At 32.0% G+C, this 20,716-nt stretch overlaps 4 protein-coding genes across 13 annotated transcripts; 2 read left to right on the top strand and 2 right to left on the bottom strand.

Annotated features, from left to right (window-relative positions):
• Window positions 1-69: 69 nt before the first annotated feature.
• On the top strand, window positions 70-6,288 carry Graf (GTPase regulator associated with FAK). 5 transcript variants are annotated; one of them, XM_011060221.2, is made up of 20 exons: window positions 70-437; window positions 721-878; window positions 1,060-1,131; window positions 1,251-1,352; window positions 1,433-1,543; window positions 1,667-1,771; window positions 2,415-2,486; window positions 2,695-2,761; window positions 2,904-3,001; window positions 3,091-3,185; window positions 3,264-3,345; window positions 3,451-3,553; window positions 3,650-3,871; window positions 4,089-4,194; window positions 4,338-4,701; window positions 4,768-4,978; window positions 5,073-5,232; window positions 5,326-5,382; window positions 5,444-5,523; window positions 5,596-6,288. In XM_011060221.2, the coding sequence occupies exons 1-20, from the start codon at window positions 278-280 to the stop codon at window positions 5,685-5,687; spliced, it is 2,517 nt and encodes an 838-aa protein (XP_011058523.1). In that variant the 5' UTR covers window positions 70-277; the 3' UTR covers window positions 5,688-6,288. The 5 variants fall into 5 exon arrangements, with proteins under 5 accessions (XP_011058523.1, XP_011058522.1, XP_011058524.1 ...); XM_011060220.2 differs by having other exon boundaries at window positions 3,264-3,381; XM_087411434.1 differs by lacking the exon at window positions 70-437 and adding an exon at window positions 461-539 and having other exon boundaries at window positions 3,264-3,381.
• On the bottom strand, window positions 5,719-9,692 carry nSMase (neutral sphingomyelinase). 3 transcript variants are annotated; one of them, XM_011060224.2, is made up of 7 exons: window positions 9,335-9,692; window positions 9,051-9,225; window positions 8,654-8,827; window positions 8,390-8,573; window positions 7,921-8,247; window positions 7,743-7,848; window positions 5,719-7,628 (listed from the first exon to the last, which is right to left on the bottom strand). In XM_011060224.2, exons 2-7 carry the CDS (start codon window positions 9,092-9,094, stop codon window positions 7,288-7,290), a joined length of 1,176 nt encoding a protein of 391 aa, XP_011058526.1. In that variant the 5' UTR covers window positions 9,095-9,225; window positions 9,335-9,692; the 3' UTR covers window positions 5,719-7,287. The 3 variants fall into 3 exon arrangements, with proteins under 3 accessions (XP_011058526.1, XP_011058527.1, XP_011058529.1); XM_011060225.2 differs by having other exon boundaries at window positions 9,051-9,308; window positions 9,373-9,692; XM_011060227.2 differs by having other exon boundaries at window positions 9,373-9,692.
• Window positions 9,693-9,820: 128 nt separating this feature from the next.
• On the top strand, window positions 9,821-17,702 carry Sra-1 (Cytoplasmic FMR1-interacting protein Sra-1). Of its 4 annotated transcripts, none has more exons than XM_087411430.1 (19): window positions 9,821-9,913; window positions 10,734-11,243; window positions 11,324-11,503; window positions 11,924-12,105; window positions 12,184-12,708; window positions 12,779-12,983; window positions 13,084-13,298; window positions 13,485-13,615; window positions 13,701-13,871; window positions 13,943-14,025; window positions 14,311-14,379; window positions 14,576-14,649; window positions 14,793-15,198; window positions 15,267-15,466; window positions 15,538-16,067; window positions 16,169-16,263; window positions 16,338-16,576; window positions 16,665-16,812; window positions 16,898-17,702. In XM_087411430.1, exons 2-19 carry the CDS (start codon window positions 11,034-11,036, stop codon window positions 17,108-17,110), a joined length of 3,876 nt encoding a protein of 1,291 aa, XP_087267556.1. In that variant the 5' UTR covers window positions 9,821-9,913; window positions 10,734-11,033; the 3' UTR covers window positions 17,111-17,702. The 4 variants fall into 4 exon arrangements, with proteins under 4 accessions (XP_087267556.1, XP_087267555.1, XP_087267554.1 ...); XM_087411429.1 differs by lacking the exon at window positions 9,821-9,913 and adding an exon at window positions 9,925-10,109; XM_087411428.1 differs by lacking the exon at window positions 9,821-9,913 and adding an exon at window positions 9,925-10,109 and having other exon boundaries at window positions 10,443-11,243.
• A 114-nt stretch (window positions 17,703-17,816) lies between these two features.
• On the bottom strand, window positions 17,817-20,639 carry LOC105148468 (WD repeat-containing protein 55 homolog). The gene is made up of 8 exons (XM_011060230.2): window positions 20,491-20,639; window positions 19,824-19,997; window positions 19,526-19,733; window positions 18,912-19,094; window positions 18,730-18,803; window positions 18,493-18,656; window positions 18,195-18,412; window positions 17,817-18,104 (listed from the first exon to the last, which is right to left on the bottom strand). Exons 1-8 carry the CDS (start codon window positions 20,504-20,506, stop codon window positions 17,846-17,848), a joined length of 1,296 nt encoding a protein of 431 aa, XP_011058532.1. The 5' UTR covers window positions 20,507-20,639; the 3' UTR covers window positions 17,817-17,845.
• Between the last annotated feature and the right edge of the window lie 77 nt (window positions 20,640-20,716).

Raw genomic sequence — 20,716 nt, 5'->3', positions numbered from 1 at the left:
TGTGTATACGTGGTATATATATATATATATATATATATATATATATATATATATATACATATATAAGAGTCTGGATTAAACTGTTAAGTGTTTGCACACATTGCATCCCGATGATGGCGAATCTGCGCGGATCTGCACGAATAATCCTACAGTAATGATAGTGATCGTGCGTCTTATCACGGGTGATCGTGGGTGATAGCGTGACTCACGAGTTAAATTCGGGTTCTTTCCTTCCCCTTCGTATTCATGACTCTTGAATTTTCATAAACAAACGAGAATGGGTGTTGGCCTCAAACCACTGGAGTTTACGGATTGTTTAACCGACAGTCCGTATTTCCGCGAGAATCTTCACTATCACGAGCGCGAATTGGAAAAGACCAGTCAGCAGATCAAACGGCTCGTTAAGGAGGTCAAAGATTTATTGCTAGCTGCTAAGAGTAAGTTCATGACGCGACGTTTTTTTTTTCTCTACTCGGACTATCGAAACATGTGTTTGTGTAACAGCTGTTGCACATATAATTTACCTCCGTGCGTAATTAGTAAGTCAAGACTTTTGCAATGTTCTTCCATGACAAAGTGAATTTAGAGATAATAATCTGCTTGTTTTATTTTTTTCCTTCTCTATCAGAGATTGTAGAAAATAGTTTTTTATCAATGTAATCTAGTCTCCTTTGCTTGTGTTAAATTAGTTATAATAACGTATGTGCTGTTTTTTTCTAGATTTGTCTAGAGCGCAAAGAGCCTTTTCTAAAACGTTGCAAAACTTTAGTTTTGAATGTATCGGCGAGAGCCAAACTGAGGACGAGACTCATATATCTCAGAGTTTGAAAGAATTTGGCAAACTTATAGCATCCATAGAAGATGAGAGGGATCGCATGGTATGCAATGAATAAATTAGTTTGTAGAATATATTCATTGCATTTAATAGATCTTGATAGAGAATGTTGTAATTTTAAAATGTTGATATATAAAAAAGATTAAGATTAGTTTAAAGGAGATTCTGTTAGTAATGATGTATAGTAATGATGTCATTCCTTAAAATAGCTTTCCTTTTTCTAGTTGGAACGAGCGTATGATCAAATTATATTACCTTTGGAGAATTTTAGGAAAGAACATATCGGTGGAGTTAAGGTAAGACTGTTTAATGATTCTTTACAATGTATTTATACAATTAATATTTATATCTCTAAAATATTTCAAGCCAACAAAATATGTTTAGTTTTATTTATTTTGGTTTTGTAATGTTTCAGGATGGTAAAAAGAAATTCGAGAAACAGACGATTAAATTTTGTCAGAGTCAAGAGCGTTACTTGAATTTATCCACGAAAAAGCAGGACAATGTTTTACAAGAGGTATATTTAATGATCTATGAAGAATTTAGGATTGTACATTATTATGTAATTGACATTTTGTATGCATGTATAATCTATAGGCTGACGCGACGTTGGAAATGGCTGAAAGACACTTCTCTCAAGCTAGTTTAGAATATGTATTTTTACTGCAGGAAGTTCAGGAACGGAAAAAATTTGAATTTGTCGAAACGGTAATAGTTTGAACAAAAATTATGCATGCAATAAAATTATTCTTTATTACGTACTTAAGTGTTTTCTACATTAAATACGTGTGCAAAATAAATTGCAGTCTAATGTAATATAAAATGTTTCAGTTGTTGGGATTTATGTTTGGATGGTTGACGTTCTATCATCAAGGTCATGAAGTCGCGAAAGATTTCAAACCCTATATGACAGAGCTACAATTAAAAATTCAGAAGGTTGGTAATAATTCCTGTAATGTGTCTTTAACTGCTTAAATACGTTAAATTATAGAAGAAAAAAAGTATTTTATCTCTCTAGTCGATATATTTATTTCCTTGTTAATGCATTATTGCGAGTGACGATAACGTAGAAGCATTATTTTAATGACTTAATAATTTAATGTTATCGCTGTATGTTTGTATGCAAGAAAATTTTGTTGAAATATGCATCACTAACATGTAGATACATGTTTGCTCTATAGTATTTCTAATATTATTGATAATGAGAGTTCTCCTTTTCCAGCTTAAACCAAAATTACATATTGCATAAGTTAACAACATTGAAAATTAATTTTAATAAAATTTAAAATATAGAATTTCGCAAATAACGCGCGCTATATAATTGCTAAAGTAAGTTTAACTTATATTTATATTGTACATTAAAATATGGAATTTATAGCAGAAATACATTATTAAATATTTACCATAATTTCCTTTTGGAATTGGTATAAGGATGCGGAAAATCATAGCCATTGATAAATGAAATCTGTAACATTCGCGACTAAATTATTCTATAAAGTACCAATATAATAAGATTGATAACAGCATGAATAAGCGCTTATTAATTTTTATTTGTGTGTGTGCGCGTGTGTTTCACAAGACTAGAGAGAATTTCCTTGCTACCCGGGATAAAACTGAATCACTTATGAATAAAATGAAGGACATGAAAAAGGTATGTTATATAGCAATTTTTGTATTTTTTCTCTTAATTACTTAGTAAGAATTATATAGAAACACATTGTTTTGTAGTTTTATTCTGTCATTTTAAGTACAAGCATTAAAAATTAAGCATTAAATATCGATCGTTATTTATTAGTTATGGATTTTTTAAGTGTAAAGTATGCTTTCTACATTCACCCATATCATCTTTTTTTTCTTAGTCCGCTGTAGAAAGTGGTCTCAACAAATTACACTCGCGCGAAGGATATTTATTCCTAATGGAGAAAAGTAAGTTCATTATAATATAAAAAAGTTCTTGGTTTCTTTGATGAAAACTAATTGTTTAGTGAGTCTTAATATAAATATCTTTTAATATAAATACTATATTATGAATGTCGCTATGTGCATTACAAAAAAAACATGTTTGCAGAAGCATTTGGTACAACATGGACGAAACAGTATTGCACATATCAAAAGGATAGGAAAGAATTCACTATGATCCCTTATAATCAACTCACGGGAAAATTTGTAAGTAAAGTGGAAACTTAATTATTAATATGTATAATATGTATTATTAAGGATCTTCGGAATGATTTCTCAATATTTTATTTTTATAGAGTGGTAAGGAAACTCTTACACTATGGTCTTGCATACGACGAACATCGGACACTATCGAAAAAAGATTTTGCTTTGACATTACTGCCATAGATAAGTAAGAATTTGTATGTTTAACATATAATTATTTTACCATGAATGAAAAATGATTAAAGCCTCTCTGCTGTTTTTCCAGACCTAGTGTAATATATACATTCCAAGCGCTTTCCGAAGAGGATAGGAAGTTATGGATGGATGCTATGGATGGGAAGGAACCTGTGAGAATCTTTGTACATTTCAATGATATACAAATGGTCGCTTTTACTACTTTTCTATCTTTTATAAACGAAATTGCGTGTAACAATCGTGTAATTATTTTCCAGACTTGTCCACGATTAGGTTCTTCTACGAGACCCGAAGATATAACGTTGGCTGAAACCGGTTTTACGTTCGTATCGAAATGTATTGCGGCGCTCGAAGATAGAGGTGATACAATTGACTTTTTCCTCAGTAATCAAGCTTTCTGCTCTAATATCATTTGATAATATGATTAATTTATTAATTTTAAATAATTGTCGACAGGATTAGAAGAACAAGGTTTATACAGAGTGGTCGGAGTTGCTTCTAAAGTAAATAAACTTTTAACAATGGGTCTCGATAAGAGGAAAGTGGATAAGTTCAGTTTAAGCGATCGTTTTGAATGGGAGAGTAAAACTATTACCAGTGCGCTCAAAACTTACCTGAGAACATTGTCCGAGCCATTAATGACTTTCCGATACTACAATAGCTTCATTACAGCTGCGAGTGCGTATAGGTATTCTTGATAATATATTGTTTTATTTTATTTTTGCTACTGTATCTATTTTCGGAGATTAAAGAAATTTCACGATAGCTGCTTTCTTCCTTCTATCTCTCCGTTTTTCTCAAACACTTCAATTCGCCCTCCCTATTATTATTTTCAACATTCTTTCTGTATAAAATTAAAGTTTCGTTGTGATTTTTATATTATGGTATTTAACAGAACAGGAGATGAAAGAAACTCGGATAAATGATATACACAATCTCGTTTATCGATTGCCTAAATCCAATTTTAATATGCTGATTCTTCTTATTACTCATCTTTGCAGGTAAGAAATATTATTAATTTATAGAATTCAGCGTTTTTTATATATATGTGTACTTCTAAGTTTTACTTATTTATCTCAACTCGAAGATTTAATATCGAAAATATTTTACTTTTGTTAAATTTTATTTAAACTAAAATTTTCAGCGTGGCAAAAAAAAGTGATAAAAATCTGATGACTGTGGGGAACTTGGCAGTATGTTTTGGTCCGACTTTATTACGACCAGAAGAAGAAACAGTAGCTTCTATAATGGACATTAAATTTTACAATATTGTTGTTGAAATATTGATTGAGAATTATGAAAGAATAGTAGCTGGACCACCCCAAGATTCTTTGCAGCGCGCAGTAACAGCGCAGCCCACGCTACAAGCCACTGTTATTCCAAGTAAATCGCAATGCATTAAAATGGAAGAAGGTCCAACTTCCTCGGGTAATGGAACGGCATTTTTAAGATATCCGCTACACACAGCGGTACATACAACAGTAACACCCGCGTCATCACACGCGCACGTAAGTTTGCAATATTGTCTTTTCTTTCATTATTATGTATATATATTTATATATTTATGTATATAGCTTGTTACAAGATCTTATTATGATAGTCAACCTTTGACTGTTAATAAGTCGCCCACTATTGATGAGAGAAATAATGGAGATTACGATCGAGAAGATCTTGATAGCACAGGTCATCGTATACCATCGTACTTGGATAGTCGCGGCGGTGGTACCAGCAGCGGTCGTATAAAATTGACTAACGCGAATCTTATGTATCATTCAACTGACAAAGGTCTTATTCTTTTTTCTTATGTTCTTTATGTTCTTTCACAATAATCTCTAGTATCTGTCGATATTTCCTCTGAACGAAAATATTATTATTCCAGTTCTAAGCGGTGGCAACACGAGTAGTTCGAGCGAATCAATAGCCTCGGATCCTCATCCCTTTACAGGCGAATTACCAATAAAACAAAAACGTGGCACCATGATATCCGTGCACTATCCCACGGCTTATCCTCAGCGTAGCAACTCGTCATCGATATGTCCGTAAGATGTCCCAATTCTTTCATTGGCAAAAATCTACTTTTTTATGCGATAAATATTTTTTATTATCATGTATGATCTTATACATAATTACAGCATCAATACTTCACCTAGTAGTGGACGTTCGAGTCCTGGTCAAATTCCAGGAATTTGGTAAGCATTCTATACATAGATTTAGAAAGATTGGGACTCTCAAGTTTGTATAAATTTTCAGGAGAGTGCGAACTTTATATGCGTGTATGGCGGAAAACGATGGCGAATTATCATTTGAACCAAATCAAATTATCACAAATGGTAAGAGCGACACAAAAGTATTGATTTTTATAGAGATTTGAAAAAGGCACGTAACAAAATATATTATTACAGTTAAGGCCTCTTTGGAGCCAGGTTGGCTGGAAGGTACATTAAACGGTAAAACGGGTTTAGTGCCGAAGAATTATGTGGAGCAACTGCCCTAAGTACTGTGAAGGAAAAGAAAACCAAAGAGCGTCTAAGAAAATGTAGGCAATTTTATCATTACAAAACAAATTTACAAATATTCTTTTAGATAATGTTCTTGATATCACTGAGAAGGAAGCAAATTTGTGAAAACTGTACTATACAAGAACAGCCATGTTTTTTGAGCTTTCATATCAATTTTGTTTGACTACACACTGCTTAGTCAATTATATATATTATATATATTATAAATAAATATATATATATACATATATATATACACACACACACATATATATATATACGTACACATATACAATATATATATATATACATATATGTACGTATGTATTCTTATGTAAACATTATTTATTAGAAGCATTTTATTCTATGTGTATCTAAATTGTATATAATGACTTACGAATGGTATGTGCATAAGGATCTCATATAGAATTAATATTTCTATATGTATTTGAATACATTTATACTAAAAGACATTCCCATAATGTATATGGAGATTCCATGGAGCTTATAGGAAATTTTAAAGGTAATAACCATTCGTTTTTATAGTATTGTATTATAATTATAATAAAATAAATATATAATGCCATATTGAGAAAATACTGATTATCTTGGAAAATTTTATAAACCTATACATAAAATATGTTATTTAATATTACATCATAGTATCAATATCGGAAAATGTGAAACGCAACTCGTATAAAACGAAATGCGGTTACGCTTGAAAGACTGGATTTGAAGAACTAAACTTCAATTTCAACATTATAATGGAAGTATAAATGCATGCATATGTAAATAGATATATTTTATCATAATGTTGATTTCTGTGAAATGATATGCATAGTTCATAGTTGGTCAATCAGTAATATTATAAATGTCTGTGTCTAGACATTTAGTAAAAAAAGATAGTAAACGTACATGTAACACAATTGTAATTCTGTCAATAATGAATTAAAAAAAAACAACCATTACAATCTTATAGTTCAATTTTAGTATTCATACTTTAGTCTTCATATTAACTTGTTTTTTTAACTCAACCTATATTAATTTTAAATTTTATTTAATAATAAAATCATAACGTGATAAATATAGTATAAATGCAAATTGAAAACAAATATTACTTTATATATATCTTAAAACAATTATTACTTTATATATACTTTATATATATATATATATGTATATATATATATATAGAGAGAGAGAGAGAGAGAGAGAGAGAGAAAGAGAGAGAGAAAGTGATTTTAACATATTTCCTCAGTTCGATTCTCTCTACCTGCTCATGATGGATGACGAAATATGTTAAAATCACTCTGTGTATATATATATATATTAAATATATATTTTTTATTTAACGAAATTTTTATTTGAGCGTTATCAATTGTTATGTTAAACTCTCTTTTGGAAGTATTACAATATCCAGTAAACACCAACTAACAATAACATAAAATCAATTATAATTTTACACTTAATAATGTAACTGTTATATACAACATGTGTTTTTACATTTATATTATTGAGTGTGAAATTATAACATTGATTGTATGTTACTGTTAATTGGCAGTTTACTAGATCTGTATTATTGTAGAAATTTGACATTCAGTTTTGATTATTATCCAAATGTGTCATGTAAATTTCTATAGCTAAACGTCCTGCTCTTAATGCGTTTTTCTCTGCACAATTCCATAGTGAACTCATAAATACAGTGTAGCATAATAATGCAGTCAGAAGAATACATACTATATTCAAACCAATATCTGCAGCTAAAGATATATTCATGCAATTTAGCCAGATGATCCAAATTAATGGAATGATTAGCATGCAGGTTGACAATGTATACCAAAAACGTTGGCGTTGTACACTTTTCAATGCGTCTTCGCAAATTTCTATTGCTTCTTTCATGGAATCGATAATATCTAGTTCTTTCGCATGATGTTTATCTGCACAAACAAATATATAAATCTAAACTATTAATTGAAGAAATACATTTAAAAAATAGATAAATGTTTATGTATATGCATAATACATGTGAAATATTTAAATACATTGCTTACCATTAATGAATTTAAGTGTAGCCATCACAGCTTCATGGTCGGAATAACTAAAATTCTTATATGGCACACGATTTGGCAAGGGATGTCCAAAATTTGTAACTTCAACCTACAAGTTTTAATGTATTATTATATTATATATCGTATCAATATTTCCATATTAGTTGCATTAATCCTTTACCTTCACAGTATTCGAACCTAAATACATAATGTGATCTATACGCTTTCCATTTGGCTGTGTTCGAGCGAGTTTTGAACTGGTGTAACTATTATTGGCACATTCGTTGGTCCCTATGTGACTCTGACTATCAGGACATGTATCTGCTAAACCAGAAACACCACGTATAATTCTATAAGCTAAGTCTTGTGGCTCTGTATTAAGATCGCCTGCAAATATGACAGCATCCACGCCGCCACTCGTCATCTTTACAAATTGAGCAGTATCAAATGCTTGTAGCACTCTGTGAGCCATGTACTCATCATTCTCACGATTATATTCCGCGTGTAACTGTAAAATAAAAATAGTAAACATTTAATATCCTTTAAAAGTCATCATAGCTGTCTGATTATACATTACATTATTTATAACACATAAAAGAATATTTTATACATGATTAAATAGCAACGAAAAAGTTACTAGATGAACATACGTGTGTGATATAAACATTGATATACATGTTAAACACTTTTATTTTGCACAGTCCAACTCCTTTGCCACCAAACCAGTCTCCATGGTGTATCTTATGAACATAACCATTTAAAGGCCACTTGTGAAACATAACATCATGAATGGGATATCTTGACAAGATACATATTCCTGATCCCAAGACTCCACTACGTAAGAAATATAAGATTACAATTATTTAGTAAACAAATTCAAATTGATTCTGAATGACAGAGATGACTTACTGTACCTATGAAAATAATGAGAATGGGGAAGCACTTCCTGCACTTTTGTTTTTATCTGATTAAAATCATTGACAGACCAAACTTCTTGCAAACAGATTATATCGTATTCCCTACTGATACATTTTTCTGCGATAGCAGACATACGTTCATTCTTGTTTCTTGACACATATGGTATACCCCTATCAAAACAGAAGCAACAGAACATGAATTAAAACTTACTCTTTAGGCTCCTATTCTAATTCTTAATGACAGTACAATATTGTTGCAAGAGTTTTATACATGATAAAAATATGTAATAACGATATAGATACTAATAATGAATACTATCGTTAAGAATTATAAAATAAGAGCCTTAGGAATGCGTTTTGTAAAATAAGTAAAAATTTCATCAGAATAGCTTACCAACAATTCAGTGTCAAAACGTTCACCGATATTTCGTTCGTCATAGTTTTTGTCTCAACAATATCGTTCTGTAGAAGAACACAACACGGTGATTAAATTGTTATGGAATGACACTGGCCGTGACTTCCTTCGAGTTTCATATCTTTGACGGCGACTGGCGACACAGATAAGATAACTGGGAGATATAAAAAAAAGTAGAAAATCAGCAATGAAGAACTTATTTTTCCGAATGATTTATTTTACATATTTTCTTCTTGTCTGTAAGTTAAAATTATTTAGCAAGCCTTTGTCAATGTGTATCCACGTATGCAAGTGTACATACATCCCTTTACATCAATGCACCTTCTCCATTCTCATTACGAACAGTGACAGATCGACAAAGCTATTGTCATTTCTTTATAGTGCACACTACAGTGCAGTGACTGCACCAAATACATTCCTGAGGTCTGAGTTTTCTAGCTAAACCAGTGTACACTTTTGGAACTTAAAGAGAAACGTATATGCTTGATATTTGTTGAAAATAAAAAAGAGAATTCTAACAGTTTCTTATAGTTTAGTGCAAAAACAGAAAATAGAATTAGAAAAACAGAAAATTTGTAGTGATGGAATGAATACTGCACCAACTGCACGTAGTGCAGTAAGTTGAAATGAAACAAACGTATATTGCACCTTTCTTGATTCCACCATGATATAACAGGTCTGTTTTTTATTGCTGCACTGTCTGAACTGGTGCACACGGTTTGCACCAATGCAATAAGTTGAAGTGAAACGTACATCTGTTTCGCTTCAACTTATTGCACTGTGTGCATCAGTTCAGATAGTGCAGCAATAAAAAACAGACCTATACATAAACCAAACATTCTGTCCGTAGCTTGAAGGAAATTGATAGTTTATGTTTAGCACCCGTTGTGTTTCTTTAATATTTTGAGAACAGTGCGATTGTAGATGCATTTCGTTTTAGGCCGTTTTAGGAATCAGATTATATACGCATACGAACAAAATTATATTTGCGCATAACGCGATTGATCAATCGATGAATTAAAAATTCGCCCATTATCGGTAACAGGCAGTTCCCAATATTAAAAGAGTAAAGATGATGAAGAATTAATTACTTCAGAAGAAACTGATTGATTCCGTTATTTTTTCATATTTTTCATTAAATTAATAAAAATAGAATAATATAGACCAGACTCTTAAGAGTCTTTTATCATTCTATTTTTATTAACTTAATGAAAAATGTGAAAAAATAACGGAATCAATCAGATATCTGAACGCATGGAAAAATTAAAAAACACGTTATATAAATTAAAAATCTGTCGCACACGTTTCATCGATGTTTCACGATCATTCTATTTTACATTCCGCTCGTTCTTATTTTCATTTTATATTTAGCATAACGCATGGAAAACTACATCTCCGTCTGTATTTCGACAAGATCCGTAATTAAAGACTCGAAAGGCGAAATGACGATAATCGGATTCTCGGATCTCAAACTTGCACTTGCAGTAGATTATACATTTAAATTTAATTCCTTAACTTTGAAAAGCGTCGATTAATCGACTTTTGCCCATCCCAATCGACCCTCCATCATTGTCGCTCGTGCGACGTGAACGGTGTTTCCTCTGATCCTCTGTTTAAAACATTCGCTCGTGTTATGCTGATTTTTTATATTCGGAAAACTAGGATGGAAAGCGATTGGCGATATTGATGAGATCGAGCAATAAGCTTTTATGCTTCGTGGGAAACGCTCGCTTGTGTTTCGAGATGTGTCTTGATGGTCCAAGACTCCATATCTCCCATCTCGTCAACGTTTTACGATCTCGTTCGTGATTTCGACGATCTCGAGATCATATCGTGATGTACGTACGAAATACATAAATATCACGCACGTAGAGGTACATCCTGTCGTTTACGGAGCATACTTAACCTCCCGGTTGTCGCTGCATCTTGTCTTCCGGAGGACAACTGTACGAGGAGGGCACGATGACGACCGAGAAAGTTACTCTGGGCGACGCTCTGTCGAACGTCGACGTGCTCGACGAGTTTACGCTGCCGGACGAGCAACCCTGTATAGAGGCTCAACCATGTTCCGTTGTGTACCAAGCGAACTTTGACACCAATTTCGAGGATAGAAATGGTTTTGTGACGGGTATCGCCAAGTATATAGAAGAGGCGACTGTACATGCGAGCTTGGTAAGCTTATCCTTTGATTATAAACTGATGTGTGTACAATTCATTGTTAATTGGGATAAACTTTTGTTTGTAATATTTAGAATGAGTTGCTGGAAGAAGGTTTGGAGCATGCAGTCATGTTGTATACTTGGAGATGCTGTTCGCGAGCAATTCCACAGCCAAAATCTAACGAGCAGCCAAACCGAGTGGAAATCTATGAAAAAACAGTTGAGGTGTTAGCACCTGAAGTGAATAAATTGCTGAATTTCATGTATTTTCAAGTAAGCTTAAACTGCTTTATGTTGTTATATTTATTCTTTGTTGTTATAATAAATTGCACTAAAACTTTCTATTTTACTGTCACTAAAAACTTCAAATATATATATCTATTTCATTTTTACCATATACTAGTTAAGCTATGAAGAACAGATCCTATTTTACTTTAAGTATAAATGTATATCAGTTCGTACATAAAGAACAGATTTATGGTAATTTCAAGCAAAGTGTGATCAATCAAAAAATTTAATTGATTGATCAAACATGGATTTTTTTATTGGTTATTAAACATATGAAAAAAGATTGTAGGGACAACAAATTATATAGTTAAAGATTTTATCAGTTAGATTAAATGCAAGTTAAGTTAATCAGAATTTGGCTTTATATATTGCATACATGTATATTCGTGCATACTTTTATTTTAGAGAAAAGCGATTGAGCGATTTTCAGGGGAAGTTAAACGATTGTGTCATCATGAAAAAAGAAAAGATTTTGTATCTGAGGCATACTTGTTGACCTTAGGGAAATTCATCAACATGTTTGCTGTCTTGGACGAATTGAAAAATATGAAATCTAGCGTAAAGAATGACTATTCCACATACAGAAGGTGATTTATGAAAAACAAGATTTTATTTTGATCTTTTTAATTGCACTTATTCTTAAGTATGTTTTGCTTAATTTTTAGAGCTGCACAGTTTTTAAAGGTCATGTCAGACTCTCAGACATTGCAAGAATCTCAGAACCTGTCAATGTTTTTGGCAACACAGAATAAAATTCGCGATACGGTTAAAGAAAATCTCGAAAAGATTGCAGGATACGAAGAATTACTTGCGGATGTAGTCAATATCTGTGTTCATATGTTTGAGACTAAGATGTACCTTACGCCTAATGAGAAGCACATGTTGGTGAAAGTAATGGGTTTTGGTTTATTTCTAATGGACAGTGAACTATGTAACATTAATAAGCTCGACCAAAAGAAAAAATTGAAATTGGATAGAATCGATAGAATCTTTAAGAACTTGGAGGTAGTACCATTATTTGGAGATATGCAAATTGCACCATTTAATTATATCAAACGTTCAAAGCACTTTGACGCTTCAAAATGGCCACTGTCTTCGTCATCAAATAGCATAAGTCCGCAAGCCGATCTTATGGTACATCTTCCTCAAATTAGAGAAGATCACGTAAAGTATATTAGTGAATTGGCAAGGTATATCTTGTTCATTTTCTCTTTCGTTTTAACTTGTTTTTGTGATATAACGTTTCACAATTATATACAGATATAGTAACGAAGTCATTACAACGTACAAAGAATGCCGAAGTGATACAGAAAATCGAGATACTGCGGAACTGGCATTACGTGGATTACAATTACTTTCGCAATGGACTAGTGTTGTAACAGAGCTGTACAGTTGGAAACTATTGCATCCTACTGACCATCATATGAACAAAGAATGTCCGCAGGAGGCTGAAGAATATGAAAGAGTATGATTATTATTCTATTAATGTTTCTTAATATTTTACACCATTGTCATGTTTATTGATTAAAAAAAATTATTTTATTAATCCCATTCTTCTTATATAGGCTACACGATATAACTATTCTGATGAAGAGAAATTTGCCCTTATAGAAGTTATAGCAATGATTAAGGGATTGCAAGTATTAATGGCACGAATAGAGACTGTTTTTATTGACGCAATACGTAGGAATATATATGCTGAGTTGCAAGATTTTGTACAGCTTGCATTGCGTGAACCTTTAAGGAAAGCCATCAAAAATAAAAAGGATTTGATTCGAAGGTTAGAGTATAAACTATTTAAATATGATATAAAAATTTTAGATTTCTTTTTCATGTATAATATGTAATACAAGTATATGGTATATATTATATGTAAGTGAAGTTTATAGAAATTATTTAATAGCTAAAATAACTTTAAAATTAAAAAATAATTTCATACGTCATTTCTTTTATCTTTTTGTTTCAGTATAATTGTTTCCGTTAGAGAAACTTGTGCAGATTGGCATTTTGGAGTAGAACCACTCGGAGATCCCGCTTTAAAAGGCAAAAAAGATCCAGACAATGGGTTCGGCATTAAAGTCCCGCGAAGAAACGTTGGTCAGTTTTCTATATTAATACGTTGCATATATTTATTATTTGTATGTCATTGACTTTGGAAACTCATTACGATGAAATGAAATAGGACCGTCTTCCACACAATTGTATATGGTGCGAACCATGTTGGAATCGTTAATAGCCGATAAAAGCGGTGGGAAACGCACTCTGAGGAAAGACATTGATGGCCAATACCTTGTTCAAATCGATCAGTTCCATAAAACTAGTTTTTATTGGAGTTATCTTTTAAATTTCAGTGGTAAGTAAATGAATGTTATTTTCGAATATACAATTATTTTTTTATTTTAAAAACTTCTTCTTCTTCTGTAGAATCTCTACAAAATTGTTGTGACTTGTCGCAACTATGGTACAGAGAATTTTATCTGGAAATGACAATGGGTAGGAAAATACAGGTAAATAATGTTAATTTTTTAATTTTATTAAACACCTCAGCGTAATTTTGAAATCTCCATATAATTTAAAAATTGAATAAATGAATTAAAAAAATGAATAGCTGTATATGAACAATCGTATCCATTTAATTTGAGCCGTGAGCATGTAAAGATCTTAACATTCACCGATTGATGGATATAAATTTTGAGATTTGTTTTAACACCTTTCCCCTGGCTTGCATATTGAAGTTATTATGAAGCTATGATTATGAACATAGTCGTTTCTATAATTTATTTCATGATTAGAAATGCCAAGTACGTCACCAGCATAACGAGGAGTGCAGCGACCTAATCACCATGGAGAAACGCATTCAGGTATTTTCCGTTTGCTGTGCGTACGATAGATAATCAATATCACGTACAAAACATGCCAGAAACTGTAAAGTTGAAAGCTTAATTTCAGGTGTTATTTCACGCCTACTCCGTTACAAAAGAGCCATGTGGCAAATGCCATATAGAAATACCATTCATTATATTTTATATCCAACGTTTAATCGATAAAATGTTTCAGTTTCCCATTGAAATGTCTATGCCATGGATATTGACTGATCATATATTAAGAAGCAAGGAACCGTCAATGATGGAGTAAGTTTTTATATAAGTAAAATGGTTGTTAATGTATATATAATAATAGTGCTTCTTATAAATTAGAATGCACACATACAGGTTTGTGTTCTAGTATTATATAATCATTCCATGATATATCATTGCTATTATTAATTTTATAGATATGTTTTATATCCACTGGATTTATATAATGACAGCGCCTTATACGCACTGACGATATTTCGCAAACAATTTTTGTATGATGAAGTGGAAGCCGAAGTGAATTTATGCTTCGATCAATTTGTTTACAAACTTAGTGAACAGATTTTCGCGCATTATAAGCAACTGGCAGCCAGTATTCTATTGGACAAACGATTCAGAGTAGAATGTGTCGCTCTTGGAGCATATTTACTTCCATATCCACGCGCTAATAGATACGAAACGTTGTTAAAACAGAGGCATGTTCAGTTATTGGGAAGAAGTATCGATTTAAATAAACTTATAACACAACGCATTAATGCGGACATGCAAAAATCATTAGATTTGGCCATTAGCAAATTCGAATCCGGCGATATAACTGGAGTCGTGGTAAGCACGCGTGTTTACAATATTTGCGCTGTAAACAAGCATCAATTAATCGATAACTGATCCGGCAGGAGCTAGACGGATTGTTGCAAGTCAATCGCCTTACGCATAAGCTTCTGAGTAAGTGGCTCGCGTTAGATGAATATGATGCTATGTTCAGAGAAGCGAATCACAATGTTCTAGCCCCATACGGAAGAATTACTCTTCATGTATTCTGGGAATTGAATTATGACTTTTTACCAAATTATTGTTACAACGCCGCCACAAATAGGTATACATAATGTTGCATTAAGTACATTCTGGATTATTGATTTGATATTACTAATATGTGTTATTTGACAGATTTGTCAAATGTCGCGGTCTACAATTTGTACAACCCGTTCATAGAGATAAACCGCCTCAAATGTCGCACCATTATCTCTGGGGTAGTAAGCAATTAAATCTGGCTTATAGCACTCAATACGGACAATATACGGGATTCGTCGGTCCACACCATTTTCGTACAATATGTAAGCTTCTTGGGTATCAAGGAATAGCTGTGGTTATGGAAGAACTCTTGAAGATCGTTAAGACCTTGATCCAAGGAAGCCTGCATCAATTTACGAAGACTTTGATGGAAGCCATGCCTAAAGTCTGCAAGCTTCCACGGTATGATTACGGATCTCCCGGAGTTTTAGGCTATTATCACGCTCAGTTGAACGACATTGTGCAATATCCAGATGCTAAGACTGAATTGTTTCATAATTTTCGCGAATTTGGCAATACAATTCTATTTTGTCTCTTAATGGAACAAGCTCTATCGCAAGAAGAAGTGTGCGATTTGCTACACGCAGCGCCGTTTCAGAACATTTTGCCGAGACCTTATTGCAAAGGTGAGGAACAGTATGTGTTACTTAGCACTATGAGCTAATTCGAATAGAAATGAAAAATAGCTCTGCGTGAAATGTTTATTATTTACGTATGCAATTTTCAGAGGGAGAAAAACCCGAAACGAAACAGAAACGATTAGAGGCGAAGTACGCGGCTTTACAAATTGTTCCAAACGTTGACAAATTAGGTACTGCTAAAGTAAGTATAACATATCTCTTCAAAGTATAGGTTGTATTTTTTCGATCTACTCTATGAATGACTTGTTCTTTCAGCAAGCGATGATTGCCAGAGAAGGAGATTTATTAACACGCGAACGATTATGCTGCGGCTTATCAATATTCGAAGTTGTGCTCAGTAGATTACGGAGCTTCTTAGACGATCCTATCTGGGTCGGGCCACCACCAGCAAATGGTGTAATGAATGTGGACGAATGCACGGAATTCCATAGGCTTTGGAGTGCGCTTCAATTTGTATACTGTATTCCTGTTGGTGATACTGAATTTACCGTTGAGTTAGTATAGCACTTAATACAATGTAACATAAGTTTTTTTCTTATCTATCGACAATGTAACAATGATTGCGATTCTTCTCTTTTGCAGAGAATTATTTGGTGAAGGTTTGCATTGGGCTGGTTGCGCTATGATTGTCCTTTTGGGCCAACAACGTAGATTTGAGGCACTTGATTTCTGCTATCACATTCTTCGAGTGCAACGCGTGGATGGCAAAGACGAGAATGTTAAAGGAATAGTAAGTAATACAATATATATAATATATATTAATACAACAATTTGCTTACATTTGAGCTAAATATGTACATCATTTATCCTTAAAGCATTTGAAGAGGATGGTGGATCGGATCAGACGATTTCAAGTATTGAACTCACAGATATTTGCTGTGTTAAATAAATATTTGAAAAGCGGAGACAGCGATGCGGCAAGTGTGGAACATGTACGCTGTTTTCAACCTCCGATACATCCTTCACTGGCTCACGCGCAACAGCATTATCATGCACCTGAATATTTACGCCAAATAAATCATCAGTAAATGATAATCATGAAACATTTATATTTTGCATCTTTATTGCGTCAAAATGCAATTTGAATAGGACTCAAAGAAACGAAATCATTCCTCACTATTTACGGAGGAACATTTCTAGCTAAAAAGTTTCATATATTTTATATTACATCTGTGTCGAAATATCATTTGTACTATCTATTTAATTCAATTGCTATAAATGTTTACAAAAAAACGTTTTTTACAATTGAGGTAAATTTATAGAATTACGAAAAAAAATGCAAACAATGAATTTGAGAATTTAATCTATTCCTAAAGCACGCCAAGATTTTAGTTAATCTATTTAATTTGCTACGTATATATTATATACATATATACATCTAGATGGACTTATATAATACTACTGCTTTAATAGTTTATAACAGAACTGATATAATATGATAATATCCTAGATATAAATATAGCAATCTATCAATGTAATAGAATATGTTTGAGCTTATATTTTGTAAGATACTCCAAGTTTAATCAAAACAAATTATATATTAATATTCATATCACATAAATTTGTGTAGTGTTCATGTACCAATAATTATGTATAAAATGCACACATTTTGTAAAACTACTCGTTTATCCGTTTATTCATATATGTTAAATGATGTCGAATGAATTATTTCAAAACAATCTGCAAGGATTATCAACGATATGCAAGGATTTACGTTTTAACGATTAAACAGAATATGTTAAAATATTTTATTATCGTTAACATTACAATTCTGCAAAGAAATCGGATCGATTATGAATTTTACTACTAGGAAGATTGTGTTCGAGCCATTTTCGCTTTTCACCCTTTTTGGATTCAGTGACATTTAGGGTCTCAAAATATTGTACATTCCAGAATTTGATATCATTATCATGCGAAGAGGATGCTATTAAAATCCCATCATTACTAATATCGAGTGTCTCGACGGAAAAGTTGTGTTGTCCAACTATGCCAAGATGGTGATGAGGAAACAAACTGGTTGCCCTATTTATTGTGATATAACACAAATATCGTATAAATGATACAATTTTTATATATTATAAAATATCGTATGATTCAGTCTTTATAACTTACCTAACTATTCCATCTTCTTCACCAGTTATCACTACGTTTTCCGTAATGGGGATCATACAATTAATTGCCTTCTTTTTGATACTTGGAAATTCATCCGAATGTAGCCCAAATTCTCCCCAATTATATACATACATTTTCCCTTTATTACTAGCCGTTAATAATTTACTTTCCATTTTAAATAAACCAAGACAGGTCAGCTCGTCGTCGTGTTCCTCGGACTGTGTGCGATACATGTATAAAATCGACTTAGTACTTTGCATAGTATGATTACTAAATCATTTGTATATTTTTATAATACCTGTACATGCAGTTTTCTTTCAGGTATGTTTATAGTCGTCAGACAGTCACCACTAGCACAAGCTAAATACTTGGCGTCTGTATTGGTTATCATTGCACTGATGTAATCTTCTGCATCCTTTATAGAAAATATCGGCACGCTTCCCTTTTGCCTGAGATCCCAAACTTGAAATTTTTTTTTATACATAAAATTAATTTGGTTAATTAGAGTTTTAAGAGAGATATTAATTATCATTACGTTTTACTACACCGTTATCGTCGCCTGTTACAAATACATGCTCGCTGATAATCGTCATTGTGTATATAGGTTGCCTATAATTGGAAAAACGAATAAACGCATTAATATCGATACAATTGGAAAAACGAAAAAAACGCATTTAATATTGACATTTTAATATTAATGAATATGGATATACATACTCGTGAGCTTTGTCGTACAATCTGACTAGTTGTTCCGTTTCTACATTGGTTATCGCTATACACAGATCTTTTCCAGTTGAAAATAACAACTGTCCATCTTCACTAAACTCAATATCCCGGCAAGCTTTAAGATGTAATTCTATGGTCGATACAAGATTGGTCTCTTCATTGTTATATTTATACCTAATGCAAAAAAATATTATAGATATAACATTTTGAAACTAAAAATGATTTAGATCAAACTCTAATTAACTTATCAATCCATATCTCCACTATTTTGTTAACATGGATAGAATTATTAAATTCTTATTGTTTGACATCAAGGATATCAAATTACGTAGAATTTTAAGTAATCTATTAATATATACGATTTGTTGATCCTTTACTACATACAAAGATCATTCGTGTATACTTTAACAGTACTTATAAAGTTGTGTATATAAAAGAAAGAATAGAGACCTTTATTTTAGTCAGTGCTCCTAGTATTTCAAAGAAAAGAAATGCATAGTATATGAATGATTCATATCATGTGTACTAAGAATTAATTAAATTAATCACATGTTAAATTATAATTTTCAATCGTTCTAAAATATATTCTAAAATATCAAACTTACATGAAAACATCTCCCGTGATACTGGCTACGCCTATAGTATCCAATTTAGGATGGAAACATATATCTGTTATCATATCTTCCAATGTAATAGAGGGTGGATGATTCCTATGCAATTCCTTTGCATGTAATATAGCTTGAACAACTTCATCTGCATCTGAATTAATAGAATCTTCATCATCATTGTCATTATTTTGCTGGGATGGCCCATCTAGATGAATTTGAAAGATATTTTCTTTAAGATAAATTATTTAACTTATTTTATAACAATTTATACAAAAGGAGAATTAAAAAAAAATACCTGAAGTAGATGTTGAGGCTTTTGACTTCTTAATAACAGGAATAGTATCATCATTGCTATCTGATACAGATTCATTTGTTGAACTCTCATCATCACTGCTTATATCCTGGTTTGGTATCCTATCTGTACTCATATCACTATCATCACTATCAATATCATTGGATATTAAATTACCTGCGAATCAATTATATATTTATAATATTTAAACATCATAAAAGACAAATGTCTACAAATATTGTAATAATTATAACATCATTGGTAAAATTTTTTCATATAATTTTTTAGAATTTTTATACAAATTAAATTAAAAATTTTATAACTTTTTAGAAAATTTCTCAAATTCTTTATACAAATTGGGACACTTTTCAGAAGTCTATATCTTTTCTAGAATTCTTCGTATGTACATACATGAATTTTGAAATATTCTGAGATTTCTAAGATTTCTATTGTTATAAGTTCTGATTGAATTTTATAAAATCTGAAAAAGTTAAAAGGTTAGTTTTTCAGAAATTATAGAATGAGAAAATTAAAAATCTTTGAATATTTTGGAATTCATATATATGAGAAATTGTAAAGATGTAGACTTTCTCAGTATTTTTGAAAAGTATTTTAGTTCATATAAAATTTGAGAAAAACTTTTACTGAAATATATTACTCATCGATTTACCTGTTTTCCAGTGCATTCTTAGAAAAAGAAATGTGAAGGAATATTATAAGGCAATATAAGATATCACGCCACACGCGAAACTCGAACTGCTCGGAACGGAATTACGAATGAGGTTATGTTCGAGCTACAAGTGTCAAGTAGAAAGATCAGGAAAGATGCCTAGCTATAGTTCGTTTGCTTCTTTCCCGACTTCATTGATCGTTGACATGAAAGAACAATTATGAGA

Source organism: Acromyrmex echinatior, chromosome 11, assembly GCF_024713525.1.
Source record: "Acromyrmex echinatior isolate Ae372 chromosome 11, ASM2471352v2, whole genome shotgun sequence".
NCBI classification, from domain to species: domain Eukaryota; kingdom Metazoa; phylum Arthropoda; class Insecta; order Hymenoptera; family Formicidae; genus Acromyrmex; species Acromyrmex echinatior.
Note: the sequence above shows the minus strand (reverse complement) of the source record. Positions and strands in the feature narration are given on the sequence as shown.

Excerpts from the sequence above, each read along its gene's own strand:
- Sra-1 (XM_087411430.1), top strand. The coding sequence starts at position 11,034 with ATGACGACCGAGAAAGTTACTCTGGGCGACGCTCTGTCGAACGTCGAC. Across the intron at positions 13,872-13,942 it reads TTATCTTTTAAATTTCAGTG|AATCTCTACAAAATTGTTGT; the intron begins GTAAGTAAATGA and ends CTTCTTCTGTAG. Across the intron at positions 14,380-14,575 it reads CCATGGAGAAACGCATTCAG|TTTCCCATTGAAATGTCTAT; the intron begins GTATTTTCCGTT and ends AAAATGTTTCAG.
- LOC105148468 (XM_011060230.2), bottom strand. Across the intron at positions 18,804-18,911 it reads TTGTACGACAAAGCTCACGA|GCAACCTATATACACAATGA; the intron begins GTATGTATATCC and ends TTCCAATTATAG. Across the intron at positions 18,413-18,492 it reads AAAGAAAACTGCATGTACAG|TCCGAGGAACACGACGACGA; the intron begins GTATTATAAAAA and ends TATCGCACACAG.
- Graf (XM_011060220.2), top strand. The coding sequence starts at position 278 with ATGGGTGTTGGCCTCAAACCACTGGAGTTTACGGATTGTTTAACCGAC. Across the intron at positions 1,353-1,432 it reads AGGACAATGTTTTACAAGAG|GCTGACGCGACGTTGGAAAT; the intron begins GTATATTTAATG and ends TATAATCTATAG. Across the intron at positions 3,186-3,263 it reads GACATTACTGCCATAGATAA|ACCTAGTGTAATATATACAT; the intron begins GTAAGAATTTGT and ends CTGTTTTTCCAG.
- nSMase (XM_011060224.2), bottom strand. The coding sequence starts at position 9,094 with ATGACGAACGAAATATCGGTGAACGTTTTGACACTGAATTGTTG. Across the intron at positions 8,574-8,653 it reads CATTCTCATTATTTTCATAG|TGGAGTCTTGGGATCAGGAA; the intron begins GTACAGTAAGTC and ends TTTCTTACGTAG. Across the intron at positions 7,629-7,742 it reads TACACTTAAATTCATTAATG|ATAAACATCATGCGAAAGAA; the intron begins GTAAGCAATGTA and ends TTGTTTGTGCAG.